Source organism: Sapajus apella, unplaced genomic scaffold, assembly GCF_009761245.1.
Source record: "Sapajus apella isolate SASKATOON/1434 unplaced genomic scaffold, GSC_monkey_1.0 scaffold113, whole genome shotgun sequence".
In the NCBI taxonomy this organism is placed as follows: domain Eukaryota; kingdom Metazoa; phylum Chordata; class Mammalia; order Primates; family Cebidae; genus Sapajus; species Sapajus apella.
Genome location: NW_022437053.1, coordinates 4396983 through 4411111, shown reverse-complemented (window position 1 = coordinate 4411111; position 14129 = coordinate 4396983). Strand labels below are relative to the sequence as shown.

General features: G+C 48.7%; 1 protein-coding gene and 1 pseudogene across 3 annotated transcripts in view; both read right to left on the bottom strand.

The window, feature by feature from the left end:
• Nucleotides 1-6999, bottom strand: part of GABRG3 (gamma-aminobutyric acid type A receptor subunit gamma3) — a 484848-nt gene extending 477849 nt beyond the window's left edge. For all 3 annotated transcript variants that reach the window (XM_032259972.1, XM_032259974.1, XM_032259973.1), the window contains exons 1-2: nt 6732-6999; nt 1328-1476 (exon numbers count right to left, since the gene is read on the bottom strand). In XM_032259972.1, the coding sequence (XP_032115863.1) occupies nt 1328-1476; nt 6732-6784 (202 nt within the window). In that variant the 5' untranslated portion in view covers nt 6785-6999. The remainder of the gene's footprint in view (nt 1-1327; nt 1477-6731) is intronic.
• Nucleotides 7000-12457: 5458 nt separating this feature from the next.
• On the bottom strand, nt 12458-12839 carry LOC116537721 (annotated as a pseudogene).
• Nucleotides 12840-14129: the final 1290 nt, after the last annotated feature.

The window sequence follows — 14129 nt, the reverse complement described above, 5'->3', positions numbered from 1 at the left end:
ATCCATGGAGGGTGGGGGAAAAGAAATTAGATTTAAGTCTTACATCTTGATTTTATATAAAAATTAAAACAGATAAAATGTAAACGATGAAATTATAAAACTTTCAGAAGAACACAAAGGAGAAAATCTTCAAGATCTAGGGCTTCATGAAGAATTCTTAGACAATACTCTAAAAGCATGCTCCATAAAAGAAAAATCAATCAATTGGATTTCATCAGTATTGAAAATTTTTCCTCTGTGAAAAATGCCATTGAAAAGATGAAAAGCAATCTAAGATTTGGCAGAAAGGATCACACCTAGAATACATAGAGAACGCTCAACATTCAGCAGTAAAAAAAATAGAAATAAGACCAAATAATCCAATTTTTAAAAGGGCAAATAACATGAAGAGACAATTCAATGGGAAAGACACACTGATGGTAAATAAATAAATAAATAAAAGAGGAGTTCAGTATCACTAAAAATTAGGGAAATGCAAATTAAGACAACGAGATATGAACCTATTAAATACACATCTATTAGTGCAGCTAAAATAAAAAGTAGTGAAAATACCTATTGCTGGTGAGAGCACAAAGAAACGGAATCTCTCAGATATTGCTGGTGGAAACAAAGAATAGTGTAGCCACTTTGGTTTAATGGTTCCTTAAGCAATTAAACATACATCCATCATACAAAACCCGGCAATCACACTCCTGGGCATTTATCCCAGAAAATACAATCTTATGCCCACGCAGAACCCTGTATACAAATGTGCTTAGTCATTTTGTTTGCGACAGACAAAAACGTATACCATGAACACCTATGCGGCAGTAAGAGAACTACTGACACATCTAGCAACTTGAATCTCAAAATCATTTTGCTGAATAAAGACGAGCCAGTCTCAAAAGATCAGTGATTCCATATACGTAACAGTCTCAAAATGACCAAAAAAAAAAAAAAAAAGAAACCACCAGAAATGAAAAACAAATTAGAGACTGACAACGGTTAGAAATCTGGGGCGAAGAAGGCAGATGTGACCGTAAAGGGACAGCAAGAGGGGACACAAGATCCACTTTGGGTTGATGAGGGCGTTCTGTGTGTTGACTGCAGGGGTCGTCACGTAAGCTCCATGGGATAAAATGACACACCCCTGTGCTCCTGGGTGGCACCAATGTTAATTTCCTGGTTTGGTATCACACTACAGTTACCAACTGTGTACCAAGTACAGGAGACCGTTGTGCACTATCTTTGCAATATTCTAAGCATTTACAATTACTCAAAAATAAAAATGTTGAAACATATCATTACAGCGTATTTTTCTAGTGGAGTAACAAGAAACAACACTCACTTCCAATATCCGGCCTCAGCTTCTTATCATATTCTCTTAGCAACTTGTTGAGAATCAGAGTCACGTCGGTGTCTTGGGATTTTGGGGCCAAGACCCACTTTTGGTTTGATGATGAATCTTCATATTCATCCTCTTCCACCTTCCTGGACCTGCAGTGACAGCACAAAATGCGGCACGTAAGTTGCAGCCACAGCTCTAGGAAGAGCCTTAAGTTGGTCCTATCCAGCTACCACGAAATGGGTGGAAAGCCTTCCGTACCCACAGCCCAACTACACAGGAAACTGCGAAAAAATGTTTAAAAAAGAAACACAAAACAGGAATAATTCCATAAGAAGAATGCTACTACTGTTAACATGGTATGTTTTTATTAAATGCCAGAAGACCATCCCCCATCCCAGTTAAACTGCAGACAACATGACAGGTAAACAATATCAGAGGGCCAATAGCCCTCCTGCACACATCATGAAAGCCTCTGAAGCCCACGCCACACGCGGACGCACCCCGAGAGCCTCTGAAGCCCACGCCACACGTGGACGCACCCCGAGAGCCTCTGAAGCCCACGCCACACGTGGACACACCCCGAGAGCCTCTGAAGGTCAAGGCACAAACCTCCCAGTGGTTTTCCATATGGCGACTGTGTCATGTTGCTTCCACCCCTTATCCCCAAGACCTCATTTTAGTTGAAGGTGAGATTAGCTTTTGCCAAGTGAACTCATTCAAAATAGATGAGTCTGACTCTGTGCTTGGAGGCGGGAACGGGGGTCTGGGCTCTCGGGCATTATGAGAGGGTCTGCTTTGCCGGCAGGTGGGAGGCCAGGGCAGAGACGTCCGCTGGTGGCTGGCGGAGGCCATCTGACACGCCTCGCCTCGGTCAACACAAACGGATTCATCTCCTGCACGGCAGGCTAACACTGACATGAAGAGCTCAGCTTTCTAACAGGACTTCAACATTCTGGCTTCTCAGTAAATGAGTCCCAGTAGACGCCTGGCCATCTCTGAGCTTGCTTTGTGCGGGGAGGAGCTGCACAACCTCCTCTCCTGGGTGACACTCACCAACAGGAGTGCCTGAAAGGAGAGGCCGCAGGATGACCGGCTGCGTTTCCTTTGTTTTGGTTCTGCAGTTTTGGGTTTTTGAAACAATTTTGGTTTATAATTGACACACACTTGACTGGACAAGCTGGTTTTCGCAATGAGTGAGGCCATCTCACCACCACAGTTATTTGGGATTGGAGAGCTGTCTCTTTCTGCCTTAAAGCAGCATTGCCAGGCAGACTACCACGGACCCCAGCAAGGAAACATGTGAAGCAAACCAACCTTTTCCTTTCGAGTTTGTCAGTGTGCATGCCTTAATGACTTTTTCTTCACAGAAGAGAATAATAAAAAGAATTGAAAATGGCACGGAGGCAGATTTGTCCTGGCTGGAAATGAGCCCCTTTCTGTTTAGCTTCCCAGACGGGAACCAGACGCCAGTGTCACGTCCGGACACGCGCGCTCCGGGATGTAAGTTTCTTGAACTGAATTCTGAGAATTGTTTTTATTATCGATAATTAACAAGAATTAAAAGAATAAAAGCTTTCACGTTCTTTCCACTTAATTTAGGTCTTCATATACATGCACATGAATACTTATGTAATATAAACACGAGTCTTTTAAACTGTGTTAACTAGCCATAACATAGACTAGAGGGCTGGCCAGAAGGTCTAAATCTGGATAGACAATAAACCGGAGATCACGACAATGAGTATACGGCATCTGTCTCACAGAATACCTTCCCACTTACCTTTTTCCTAAGCTGATCTTAAACTGTAATTCTATTTCTTTAGTACCTATTGGTTAGAAGGTTAAATTAAATCATCCATAGAAATGATAGATTGCTGTTTTTATGCACATTGAATATTCACGATCAATAGAATTTTTAAATGTGGGACACATATTCAGTAAGGAATATGCTGCATTTCATTATTGATAAAAGTGAACATTTACAACTCATACTACAAGATTTTAAATGTTACTCTAAAATATTTTATGTCATCCAGCCGGGCATGGTGGCTTACTCCTGTAATCCCAACGCTTTGGGAGGCTGAGGCAGGTGGATCACCTGAGGTCAGGAGTTCAAGACCAGCCTGGCCAGCATGGTGAAACCCCATCTCTACTAAAAATACAAAAAATTAGCCAGGCGTGGTGGTACCTGCCTGTAGTCCTGGCTACTTGGGGGGCTAAGGCAGAAGAATGAGGCAGGAGAACCCAGGAGGCAAAGGTTGCAGTGAGCTGAGATGGTGCCACGGCACTCCAGCCTGGGCAGCACAGTGAGACCCCATCTCCAATAATAATAATAAATTTAAAAAATAAAATATTTTATGTCATCAGGAGTATTACCAGAAATGTTAATTTATCATCCCGCAAACATTTCTGAAAACTTAAAGAGCAGGTTGAAGCATTTAGATAGCTGGGAATCAAGCACTGCCCACGGGACGGCGCAGGGGTACCTGGGGCAATGGGGAGAAGCCAGCATCTCATCTGGGCACAATCAGGCTCTCCATGCTCAGGACAGTTGGTGACTCCGCCCCGGTGCCTTCCTCCCTCCCTCTGCTGTCCCCCCCTTTCCCTCTCCCCTCCCCTTCTCTTCCCCTCTCTCTCTGACCCGCTCAGAGCCAGGCCACAGTCTCCACGCTGTTACCGTCTACGGCCCCGATAATCACATACGTGCAAACCAAGCACAGTCATCAGCTTTTCAGCGTTCTCTATATACGCAGCCTTTGTTTTGTAAAATTACTTCCAGCTACTTCAAAAACAGGTATTCTAATAAGCCTAATTCTCCCTCTAGTGGTGATGAGAGGGTTTTCCTGAAATTGCAAGAGCTTCCTTCTTAAAGGCCGGGACAGGTGGCAGCGAAGTCGACCAGGAAAAAGAAAGCAGGCGCGTTCTCTCCCACCCCTTCGGGAGGCATATCAGGACCGCAGCTGTGTGGCCTGGCTGGGCGGGCAGTGGGCGAGTGAGGCCGAGATGCTCTGGGTCCCTGGGCTGTGAGCGCCCTTCTCCCTCAAATCCTGAAAATGAAGCAGAACCCTCACAGTGCTAGTGCATACCGCCAGGCCCAGGGGAAAATTCCTGCTTTGACGAAAACGAACTCTCATCTCAGGGGACCCATTAGAACGTGGGTAATATAGAGATATTCTCTTTTCCCTGAATTCTAAGTGAGTTACATGTAATTTCTATGAGCACTGTGACTTGCATTGTCGGACCCTAAACACCATTACTGCAATTAGCTTTCTCTTAAAAATAAATCAGAGATATATTGTCATTGTCAAACAGCAACTCAACCCTCAGATGTTATTTTCATGTCTTACACCTTCACTTAAAGCAGAGGACAGAGAAAAAGTCTGCAGTATTTTTAAACATTAAAAGGAGTTCCTAAACCTCAGAAATCAGTTAAGGCATCCCCACCTCTGTGGAGCTCCTGAACCATCACCACAAAGCACAGCCGCCAGACCTTATCCAAGGAACTTCCACAGCGGGAAGGCCCTCAGGCTGCAAATGAGAATCTCTCTGAATTCGTAACAGTTTTGAAAGATGACACTGGACATCAGATTATTTCACGTCTGTAAAACCCATTGAAAGTACAAAGACACTCTCAAAGAAGAGGCATACAGAAATAAAGTTAGAATAAAATTTGGATTTTTTAAACTGATATGCAAGCCCTATTATGAAACCAGGGAACCAACCCAAATAGAGAACATATGAAAATCATTATGTCTGTCTTAGCAGAATGGAAAGATGAAGAATCCCAAGAGATTTTCTGTATATTTGAGAATGTCCAGAAACCAGACTGTTTCAAGGCAGAGGCTAAGGTATCTTTCTACTAAGCACATGCAGCAGTGAGGACAGTAGGCAGGGTTTCTTCTAGAATGTTAAGATTTCAGAGATCTGAACAGCTGATTACCTAACCCTGAACAGCTGGTCACTCGTTTGAGTTGGTGGCAACAGAAAGGTGGCAGAGACGTGACTGCCGGCCTCAGCGTTACGCCCAGTGCTGTCTGCCTCCCTCTCCACCTCTAGACAGAGATACAATCAGGAAGAGGCAACCTCAGAAAGCATATTTCCATTTTTTCACCAGCTGTCTCCTGACACAGAAAGAAACTTCAGCTGAAAGGCCCAAGGAGTGCTCTGCCTCGTTGAAAGAGTTGCCTGTGAGTCACAGGTTGGCTTCCACATTCAACTCGGCAAAGAGGAGAGTGGAAAGGGGAGGGTCTGGGCTTCCTTCCTCAGGGTAAGCACCTCTGCGCAGCTCAGGAGTGAGAACTGGGGGTCCCCTCGTGTTTGGTAGGACTTATTCATGTGTCTTCCTAGCCCCTTGGTAGTTCATAAATTTGAATGGAAAGGCAAGGTGTCCTGGCATTGCCTCCTGATGGTGGCCAGGCTGTGCCCGCAAGGATGCCCTCTGTTTCTCCAGCTCCCAGACCCAGGAAACAGAGAAGCGTCAAAACAAGAGGGTTTGGGGTATGCAGGCACGCTGAGCTTCTTAGGGTGGGGAAAGAAGGAGGGGCCACACACTGGTCCGATTTTCCAATCACAGGGCAGTCTGCAAGCTCTAGCCAGAGATCTCGTCAGAGAGAACGAAAGAAACTAAACCCAGAACCTCCAGCTGTGTTGACAGCAACAGGGGTTAACCCTTCGGGACCCACTGTCCTCCTATCCTCATGCGCCCTCCTCATCTCTTCGGAGTGATTCTAAGCTCCCATTAGCCGGCTGGTGTTCTGGGAGGAAGGCTGCGGAATTTATGGGGAGATAATTTCTCACATTACCAGGCAGAAGCCTGATTATCCATCTCAACATGCGTGCTTTATGGGGGTGGCAGCGCGTGTGTCCCCGTGTGTGAAAGTGGCTCATCTGGAAGGTGTGTGTTTGCAGGACCTGGGAGGAGAGTCCTCTCAGACAAGCAGGGCCTTCTGCCGCCCACCTGGTCCCAATCCCCGCACCTGCCTCCAATTCATTAGCTCTTTCCCACCTGGTCTAAACTGGGCAGCTAGGAACCACGGGTCCCGGGTCCTTGGAAATTTCAGAGTGATGGAAATGACGGAATGTCAGCCAAAGTGTGTGTGTGTGTGTGTGTGTGTCCCCGTGAAACAACCGCGGCGGGAAGGAGGGGTAGGTAAGGAGCCAGAAATGGCCCCTGCCCGCTGATCCTGGTGTTTAAAACCATTAGATCCTAAAAGCGTCAGGAGACAGCCCATCCGAGCCCCCACACTCCGGCTGCAGAGGAGAACGCAGACGGCCGTGTCCGGGGAGCCCGGACAGGTGAGGCGCGGGCCGACCTCCCGTCCCCTCCCCGCCCCGACGGGGCGCGCCCCCCACCCCTGCCCAGCTTGGGGCCTCCGGGGATGCGGCCCCCGCGCCGCTCACTTACCGCGCGTGCGAGCCCGAGAGCAGGCAGAGGAGCAGCAGCAGCCTCGGGGCCATGGTGCGCCGGAGCTCGGGGCGCGGTTCCTCCCGCGCCGACCCGGTCCCCGCCGGCCCCTTCCCCCGCCTGCGAGGCGGCTGCCGGGCGCGGCGGGCGGGACAGGTTCTACTCCGGCGCTGGCCGCGCCCCCGGGACGCACCCGGGACGCACCCGGGACGCCGGACACCGCGGCGCGCCTCCCTCCTCCGCCCGCGCGCTGGCGCCGGTGCGCGCAGCCGGGTAGCTGGAGCGCGGGGCGCGGGGACCCCCTGGCGCGGCTGCCGGGGCCGGGGCTGCGCGCGCGGTGCCGTGTCCGCGCTGGGAGGCGGGGGCAGCCGGCGGCCGTCCTCTGGCAGCGCCTCGGAGGCGGTCCCCGCGGGGAGGAGTTTCCCCAATTACACGCCTGAGATCGCGCAGGGCGAGGAAGGCGCGGTTTGAATGGACTCGGAGTTTGAGGCCGGGAAGGGGGCGGAGCTCCGAGGGGGAGGGGAGCCTGGGATCGAGGGTCTCCGGGGCCGCCCCCTGAGAGCCGGCCGCGGTCCGCCTCCTCCGGCCGTTTCCACCCCGCGCAGGTGCCTCCCGCGCTCCTGAGCTCCGCAGGCCGCCCTTCCAGCGCGCTCCTACTGCCGGGTCGGCTGAACTCCTAGGCACTGGGGTTCTGTGCTTGGAAAGGTGGCTTTCGGGGGGAATATCTGGAAAAAAACACCCCAGATTTACGCCTTTCTTACGGAAAAGAGAGAGTAACACATACCAATAAACAGTAGAGGTGGAAAGGAACGGTGGGGTAGGAGCCTGAAGACCCTGGGGCAAGAAGCCAGAGACGTTCCGTTTGCGGGAAGCAGGAGGTGCGCTTCATTCCATGTGTTTTCCTCTTCCAAAGACCGAAAATGGCATTTACGCCTTCGTTTGTCATAATCATTCAGAAAGTCGGTCTTACACCATGTCAGTATTGCAATCTCAACAGCGTAGTGAATCCACTGGGAATTTTACATTTCGATCACCCCCAAAACGTTCTTAGAAAATATTTTATATTTATAACTGCTCTCCATAGAATTATGTAAGGGTGATAACTGTTTCTTTAATATTGTCAGATAGCTTTGATATGCCAGGCACAGTGGCCCACGCCGGTAACTCCAGCACTTTGAAAGGCCGAGGCAGGCAGATCACTTGAGCCCAGGAGTTTGAGACCAGCCTGGGCAATGTGCAAAATACCTGTCTCTACAAAAAAATACAAAACAATTAGCTGGGCATGGTGGCATGGGCTTGTATTCCTCTGGTGTGCTCCTCCTTTTTTCTGGATAGGCATGAAGAGGAATAGAGTGCAGTTGTTGATGGCAATATTGTTTTTTAACAGTGGAGCTGTCACCTCCCTGGCATTGCCCGCTTCCTGTCTCTGTGAGGTGCTGAACTCGCCCGGCTTCCCGCTGTCCAGGACTCTTTCCGGCGTTCTCATCCTCCTCTGCCCAGCACGTCTCTCTTACTTAGGTGCGCATGCCGCACTAAGGTCCCCTCTTTCATGAAGACTCTGACACTCCTGAATTCTTCCACCTCCAACACCTTTACCACTTCTTTACGCTTCAGGGGAATATGAGCCTTTGTCATACTCTGCCCTAATCTCTAATTTTCTGTAACAAAATCTGAGCACTTAGAATGAGAACACTCGGACACAGGGAGAGGAAAATCACACACTGGGGCCTTGGGGTTGGGGGGCTAGGGGAGGAATAGCAGGGGGTGGGGGAATTGGGGAGGGATAGCATTAGGAGAAATACCTAATGTAGATGACGGGGCGATGGATGCAGCAAACCACCATGGCACGTGTATACCTATGTAACAAACCTGCATGTTCTGCACATGTACCCCAGAACTTAAAGTATAATAAATAAATAAATATCAATTAGATGATGATTTATTGTTCCTTCATTGCTTATAGAAATATGTCGTCTGCATATATTTCTATAAGCAATGAAGGAACAATACTTCTATTCTGTTTGAGCTCTAAGCTCCACAAAGAGTGAGTTGAGTCTGGCTGTTGCCTAGGCTGGAGTGCAGTGGCGTCATCTCGGCTCACTGCAACCTCCGCCTACTGCGTTCAAGTGATTCTCCTGCCTCAGCCTCTGAGTAGCTGGGATTACGGGCATGCACCACCACGCCTCACTAATTTTTGAATTTTAAGTAGAGATGGGGTTTCACCATGTTGGCCAGGCTGGTCTGGAACTCCTGACCTCAAGTGATCCTCCCGCCTTAGCCTCCCAAAATGCTGAGATTACAGGCATGGGCCACCATGCCCAAATGTGCTGCAGATACAAACAATTCTTCTGTGCCTCCCTTCTTAACACAGTAATAGGAACATAAGTAAAAATAATCATCAGACGTTGATAATATAAGAGGGGCCAGAGCCAAGAAGAAGGCTTTACACTGATCGACTCATTTTAACTCTCACAACATTTTTTCCATTTTGCATATAGAAAAAAAAGCACAGAGATGTTCAGTCACTTCCCCCAAGATCACACAGCTAGTAGGCTGAGGACAGGGGTTAAAGGCCAGGCAGTTGACTCCAATGTTCCAGTGATAATCAGTATGCCGTCTGCCTGAGTAGGAGCTCAGCAGACATTTGCTGTTTGGCTATTTGGGGAACGTTTTGTACTCCTTACCATATTATTTATTTTTTGAGCATGAGTAAAAATACAAGTTGTTTGTAATAGAAGTAGACTGTTACTTGAGTGATGTTGTAAAATATCAGTAAACAAGAACTGTCCAGGACGTCTTTGTTGCTGTTTTTCTACAATTCAATCAGTGAACAACAACAACAAAAATGCAATACTGTTTGTACATCCTGTGCTCTTTATTCTTCTCCTTTCTTGCGTATTTCAATGTGCTATTATCATGAATAAATGAGACATGATGCCCTCTGCCCTTTGGAATAGTTTGCTTCATTTATTAGACTGAGTAGGTCAGCTTGATAGATCTGAACATTTTTCCTTGGAAAGTCCTTCCCCCTCTTTCTGGAACGGGATTTTTTTTTTTTTTCATAACGGAGTCCCTCTGTCGCCAGGCTGGAGCGCAGTGGCGCCATCTCGGCTCACTGCAACCTCCGCGTCCCGGGTTCAAGCAATTCTTCTGCCTCAGGCTCCCGAGTAGCTGGGACTACAGGCGTGAGCCACCGCGCCCCGCCGAGGTTTTGTTTTTAAAATGTAAATGCGCTGGGAGGTTGGGGGGAAATCAAAGCAGGCTTTCTGGGCGATAAGTGTGAAAGCGAAATGCAAGGTGCAGAGTCTTCAGAGACGCCCGGGCTTTGCTCCCTGCCCCGCGGACCCGCAGGGGGCATGCGCAGTGCGCGCCGGTCCGTCCTCAGCCGGGAGGGCCGCGCAGGAAGAGAGGGGAAACGGAGTCAGTGTAGGGAGCGCCGCCGCAAGGCTGGCTCTCGGTCCTAAGAGGGCAGGGCATGGATCGCTGCCCAAAGCCAGGCGCACGCGGCGGCGATGGCTGAACAGCTCCAGCCAGGCGCGCGGCGTGCTTCGGGCTCGGCGCCGGGTCCTCGGGTCCTCGGGTCCTCGGGTCCTCGGGTCCTCGGGTCCTCGGGTCCTCGGGTCCCCTCGAGTCCTCTCGGGTCCCCTCGGGTCCTCTCGGGTCCCCTCGGGTCCTCTCGGGTGTCCTCGGGTCCTCTCGGGTCCCCTCGGGTCCTCGGGTCCTCTCGGGTCCTCGGGTCCTCTCGGGTCCTCTCGGGTCCTCGGGTCCTCTCGGGTCCTCTCGGGTCCCCTCGGGTCCTCGGGTCCTCTCGGGTCCCCTCGGGTCCCCTCGGGTCCTCGGGTCCTCTCGGGTCCTCGGGTCCTCGGGTCCTCTCGGGTCCTCGGGTCCTCTCGGGTCCTGGGCTCCGGGGAAGACGCAGCCGCGCTGCAGCTCCGGGGGGCGCCGCCAGGGGGCGCCTCGCACGTCCCGCGGTGGCCGCGCGGCCCCGGGGCTGCCCGGGATCTGCTTTGAGAAACGCCCCTCCCCCTCCAACACTGCGCTTCCGCGTGACGTGGCGTTTCGCGGGTTCCTATTCTGAGAAAGCCTTTCCCCTGTCAATCACACCGGCACCGTCCGGGGAGCACGCGCGCCGCAGAAGCGCACGGGTCCGAGGAGCGCGGCCGGTGCCCGGATGCGCACGTGTGCGGCGCGCGCCACGAGCGTCCGTGCGGCCCCGGATCCTCACGTGGGACAGACGCGGGATCGCCGCGTGCCCACGGCGGGGCCGCCTTTGGCCGCGGAGGCGGGGTGGCCCGGCCTTGCCCCCGCGCCGCGGCGTTGCCCGCCGACCCGCCGGGCTCTGGGCGGGGTCCGTGACGCGCGCCCGCCGCGCCAGCGCCGCTCGGGACTCGCCGCCGGCAGGGTGGGTGGCGGTGCCGGCGCCGCTCGGCCGGGGCGTGCGGTTGTGTGGAACCCTGGGATGTCGTGACTGAAGCGGACGGAACACGCTTGTCTTCCGGGGCACACCTGTGTGCACTCTCCGGGTCACAAAGAGCGCATGCGCTGCGTGGTGATCAGTGTTACCAGGGCGATTTAGGAACGCCCCGCCCCGCCCCCCCGGCCACGTGCGCGTTCCGGGCTACACCCTTGATGACCTGTGGCCCTGCCATTCGGCCGCCGTTCTGATAGTGCATTCTCATTTCCATTTCACACTTCACCATTGGAAGGTCTTCCTCTATGAAGTGTCATTGAAGTCCCTCGCCCATTTTAAAACTAGGCTGTTTGCCTCCTTTTTATTTGTAGAAGATCTTTTTGTGTTTTTATATGGTTTTGTTTACCGTTACATCTATTGCTTTAAGAAATATCAATATTACACAAATTTATGATTCACAATATCCCCATTATGGCAAGACAAAGAATAGGGCCATAAAATAAAATGTCTCTTGGGCATGTATTATACCAAGCATGTAAATTATTGTTCTCATTATGACATAAGTATAATACTCTTTTGATGACGAAAGGCATATTGTGTTGGCTCAAGGTCCACTGAAGAGCTTCCAGGAATTTTAAAGGTGAATCTGGCCATGCTTTCTATACAATAAATAGAACAGCAGCAATCTCTGCGACTTCCTGAGCACAAACTAACCATTTACATAAACTTAAGTAAACGACTTACGTCATTTATTGCGAATAAACAACATTTTAGAAACTAGTTATCACTAGCCCAAATCTGTTTTTTACTTTCTTGAATATGTCTAAGAAATTTCAACATGAAGTATACATTAAAAATTAATAATTTCTAATGTGTACATAAGCCAAGCTGCTCACTCCTGTGGAAGCAAAACTTACTTCTGAAAATAACCTACAGAAATTATATGTAAACACATAGAGCTTGAGGTAGACTAAGAACATCCTTCTATGAATCAAAATACAGAGGTCTCATTATATGTGTAAATGAACACACTTTCATTCGTTTGGGATATATTGGCATGGCATGACTGTGCATATTTTATGTACACCATAAAAGAAGTATTGACAGTGTTTGCAGTGACAGCGTACATTGTAGTCACAACTACTGATAAGGATATGAAACCTTAATATGAAAACGACTTTGCTTTAAGTAAAGTTTTTAAGTGAAAAAGCCAACATTCCTGTTGTAGCGTGGACTGAGGTCTACAATGTTCAGAGCCAAGAATCTCTTTGGTTGTTCCCCAGTGTAACAATGCACATACGCTTTCTCTCTCTGTTCACAAAGTCTGATCATCTTCAGTGTTTTGTCTTAAAAACAGCTTTCTGAGTATGAGGGAGCCATGCTGCTTACATTCTCTCTTTTGCCTACTTGATACCCGATGTAGCCGTATAGGTTGCCACCTTGTAGCACCACACCCGTGATAACCACGTTACCCTAAAGGAGAAGAGGCCGCTAAAGACAAATATGGCCTGCAGCACTGGACAGGCATCAGGTGCCCACCAAAAGATTGGATTCAGCCTCTGAGACGGTTTTGTCCTGAGATGATGCCTTTCTGGACTCAAACACCCAAGGGCTCTTTCCATCTTCATCATGTGATTCCAACACCGTAGACCCAGCACCAGTCTACCTGTGACATTCATCACTACCCTAAAGTCACATGACAATTGCCACCATCAAGCTGTAAAGCTGCTGCTGACCGACCTGCAAACAAGATGGACCATAACTGCACTGACTGGAAGGATGACGAAAAGTGCGGCCGCTGGGCGTATGGTTTTGGCTTTTTGTTTCGTTAGTTGTTACTTCCGCACCCAACACTGAAATGTCTTCAGTGTCATCATGACTGACCTGTTGCAATGTGGCAGCCTGGTGCCAGCCCCCCCAGTATCACATTTAAAAAACATTTCTATGGCCTTCTATTTTCTTAATATCTATCATTGTTAGTTGTCTGAATTTGTTTGTTTATATTTATTGCTGTTCTAGGTTGTCTGCATTTCCATGTAAATCAGCTTTAAAATTTTCCCCCAATTTTTAAAGCTATTCTGTTGGAAATATTCACAGGTTTACAAATGAATTCGTGAAAATAATACTGAAAGTTTCTATATTATCATCTAATCTGCGGCACATAGTCTAATTTTTCTAACTGATCTGATAATATCTTCAACAGCATTTTTCCCATTTAGTCTAAGAACGTCTTCAGAATCACACATTTCACTATTGCGTCCATTTGGTCTGGTTTTAGCCCAGAACAGGTTGTGGCCATTCTTGATCTTTCACAACATGGCAGTTTCAGTAGACAAGAGCATTTTGGAGAATGTGCCTCTGTGTGAATCTTTCTCATGATCAGATTCAGGTTCTGTATTTTGAGCAGAAATCTGACTTAAGTAATGTTGCTTTTCTTGGTGCATTATTGTAGGAGACCCACAATGTCGTACCTCATCGTGGGTCACACTAATCCCTTAGTGAAGCTGGCACCTGCCAGGTTTCTGCACTGTAAAGTGACTTCTTCTTCTTCTTTTTAAATGGCTGACAGTTCTTTGGGGAAATTATTTGAAAATGTTTGACTATGTTAGTTTTAACATGCATTGATGATTCTTGCTTGGTGCTTGCAAAATGGGGATTTTCTAACTACGGTTCCTCTGCATCTATTAGTTGTGACTATATTGTAGGAAGCACTCTTCGTCTTTCTCCAGTATTACTTTCTGTAGGGACTCATGCTTTTTTGTTTTATTCAATGCACTTTAATACATTGCTGCCATTATTTATTGTTATTCTCAAATTATCCAGGATTTTGACACTAAGAACCTCTTCAAGCTGACTCCTGTATTTAGCATGTCCCCAATATTTATTGTTTGAGATCTGTCTCAACTTTATCTTTAAAAAATTTGAAATTTTCCCTAGGTTTATTGAGGTATAAGAGACAAACAAAACAGTATGCACTGAAGGCCTAC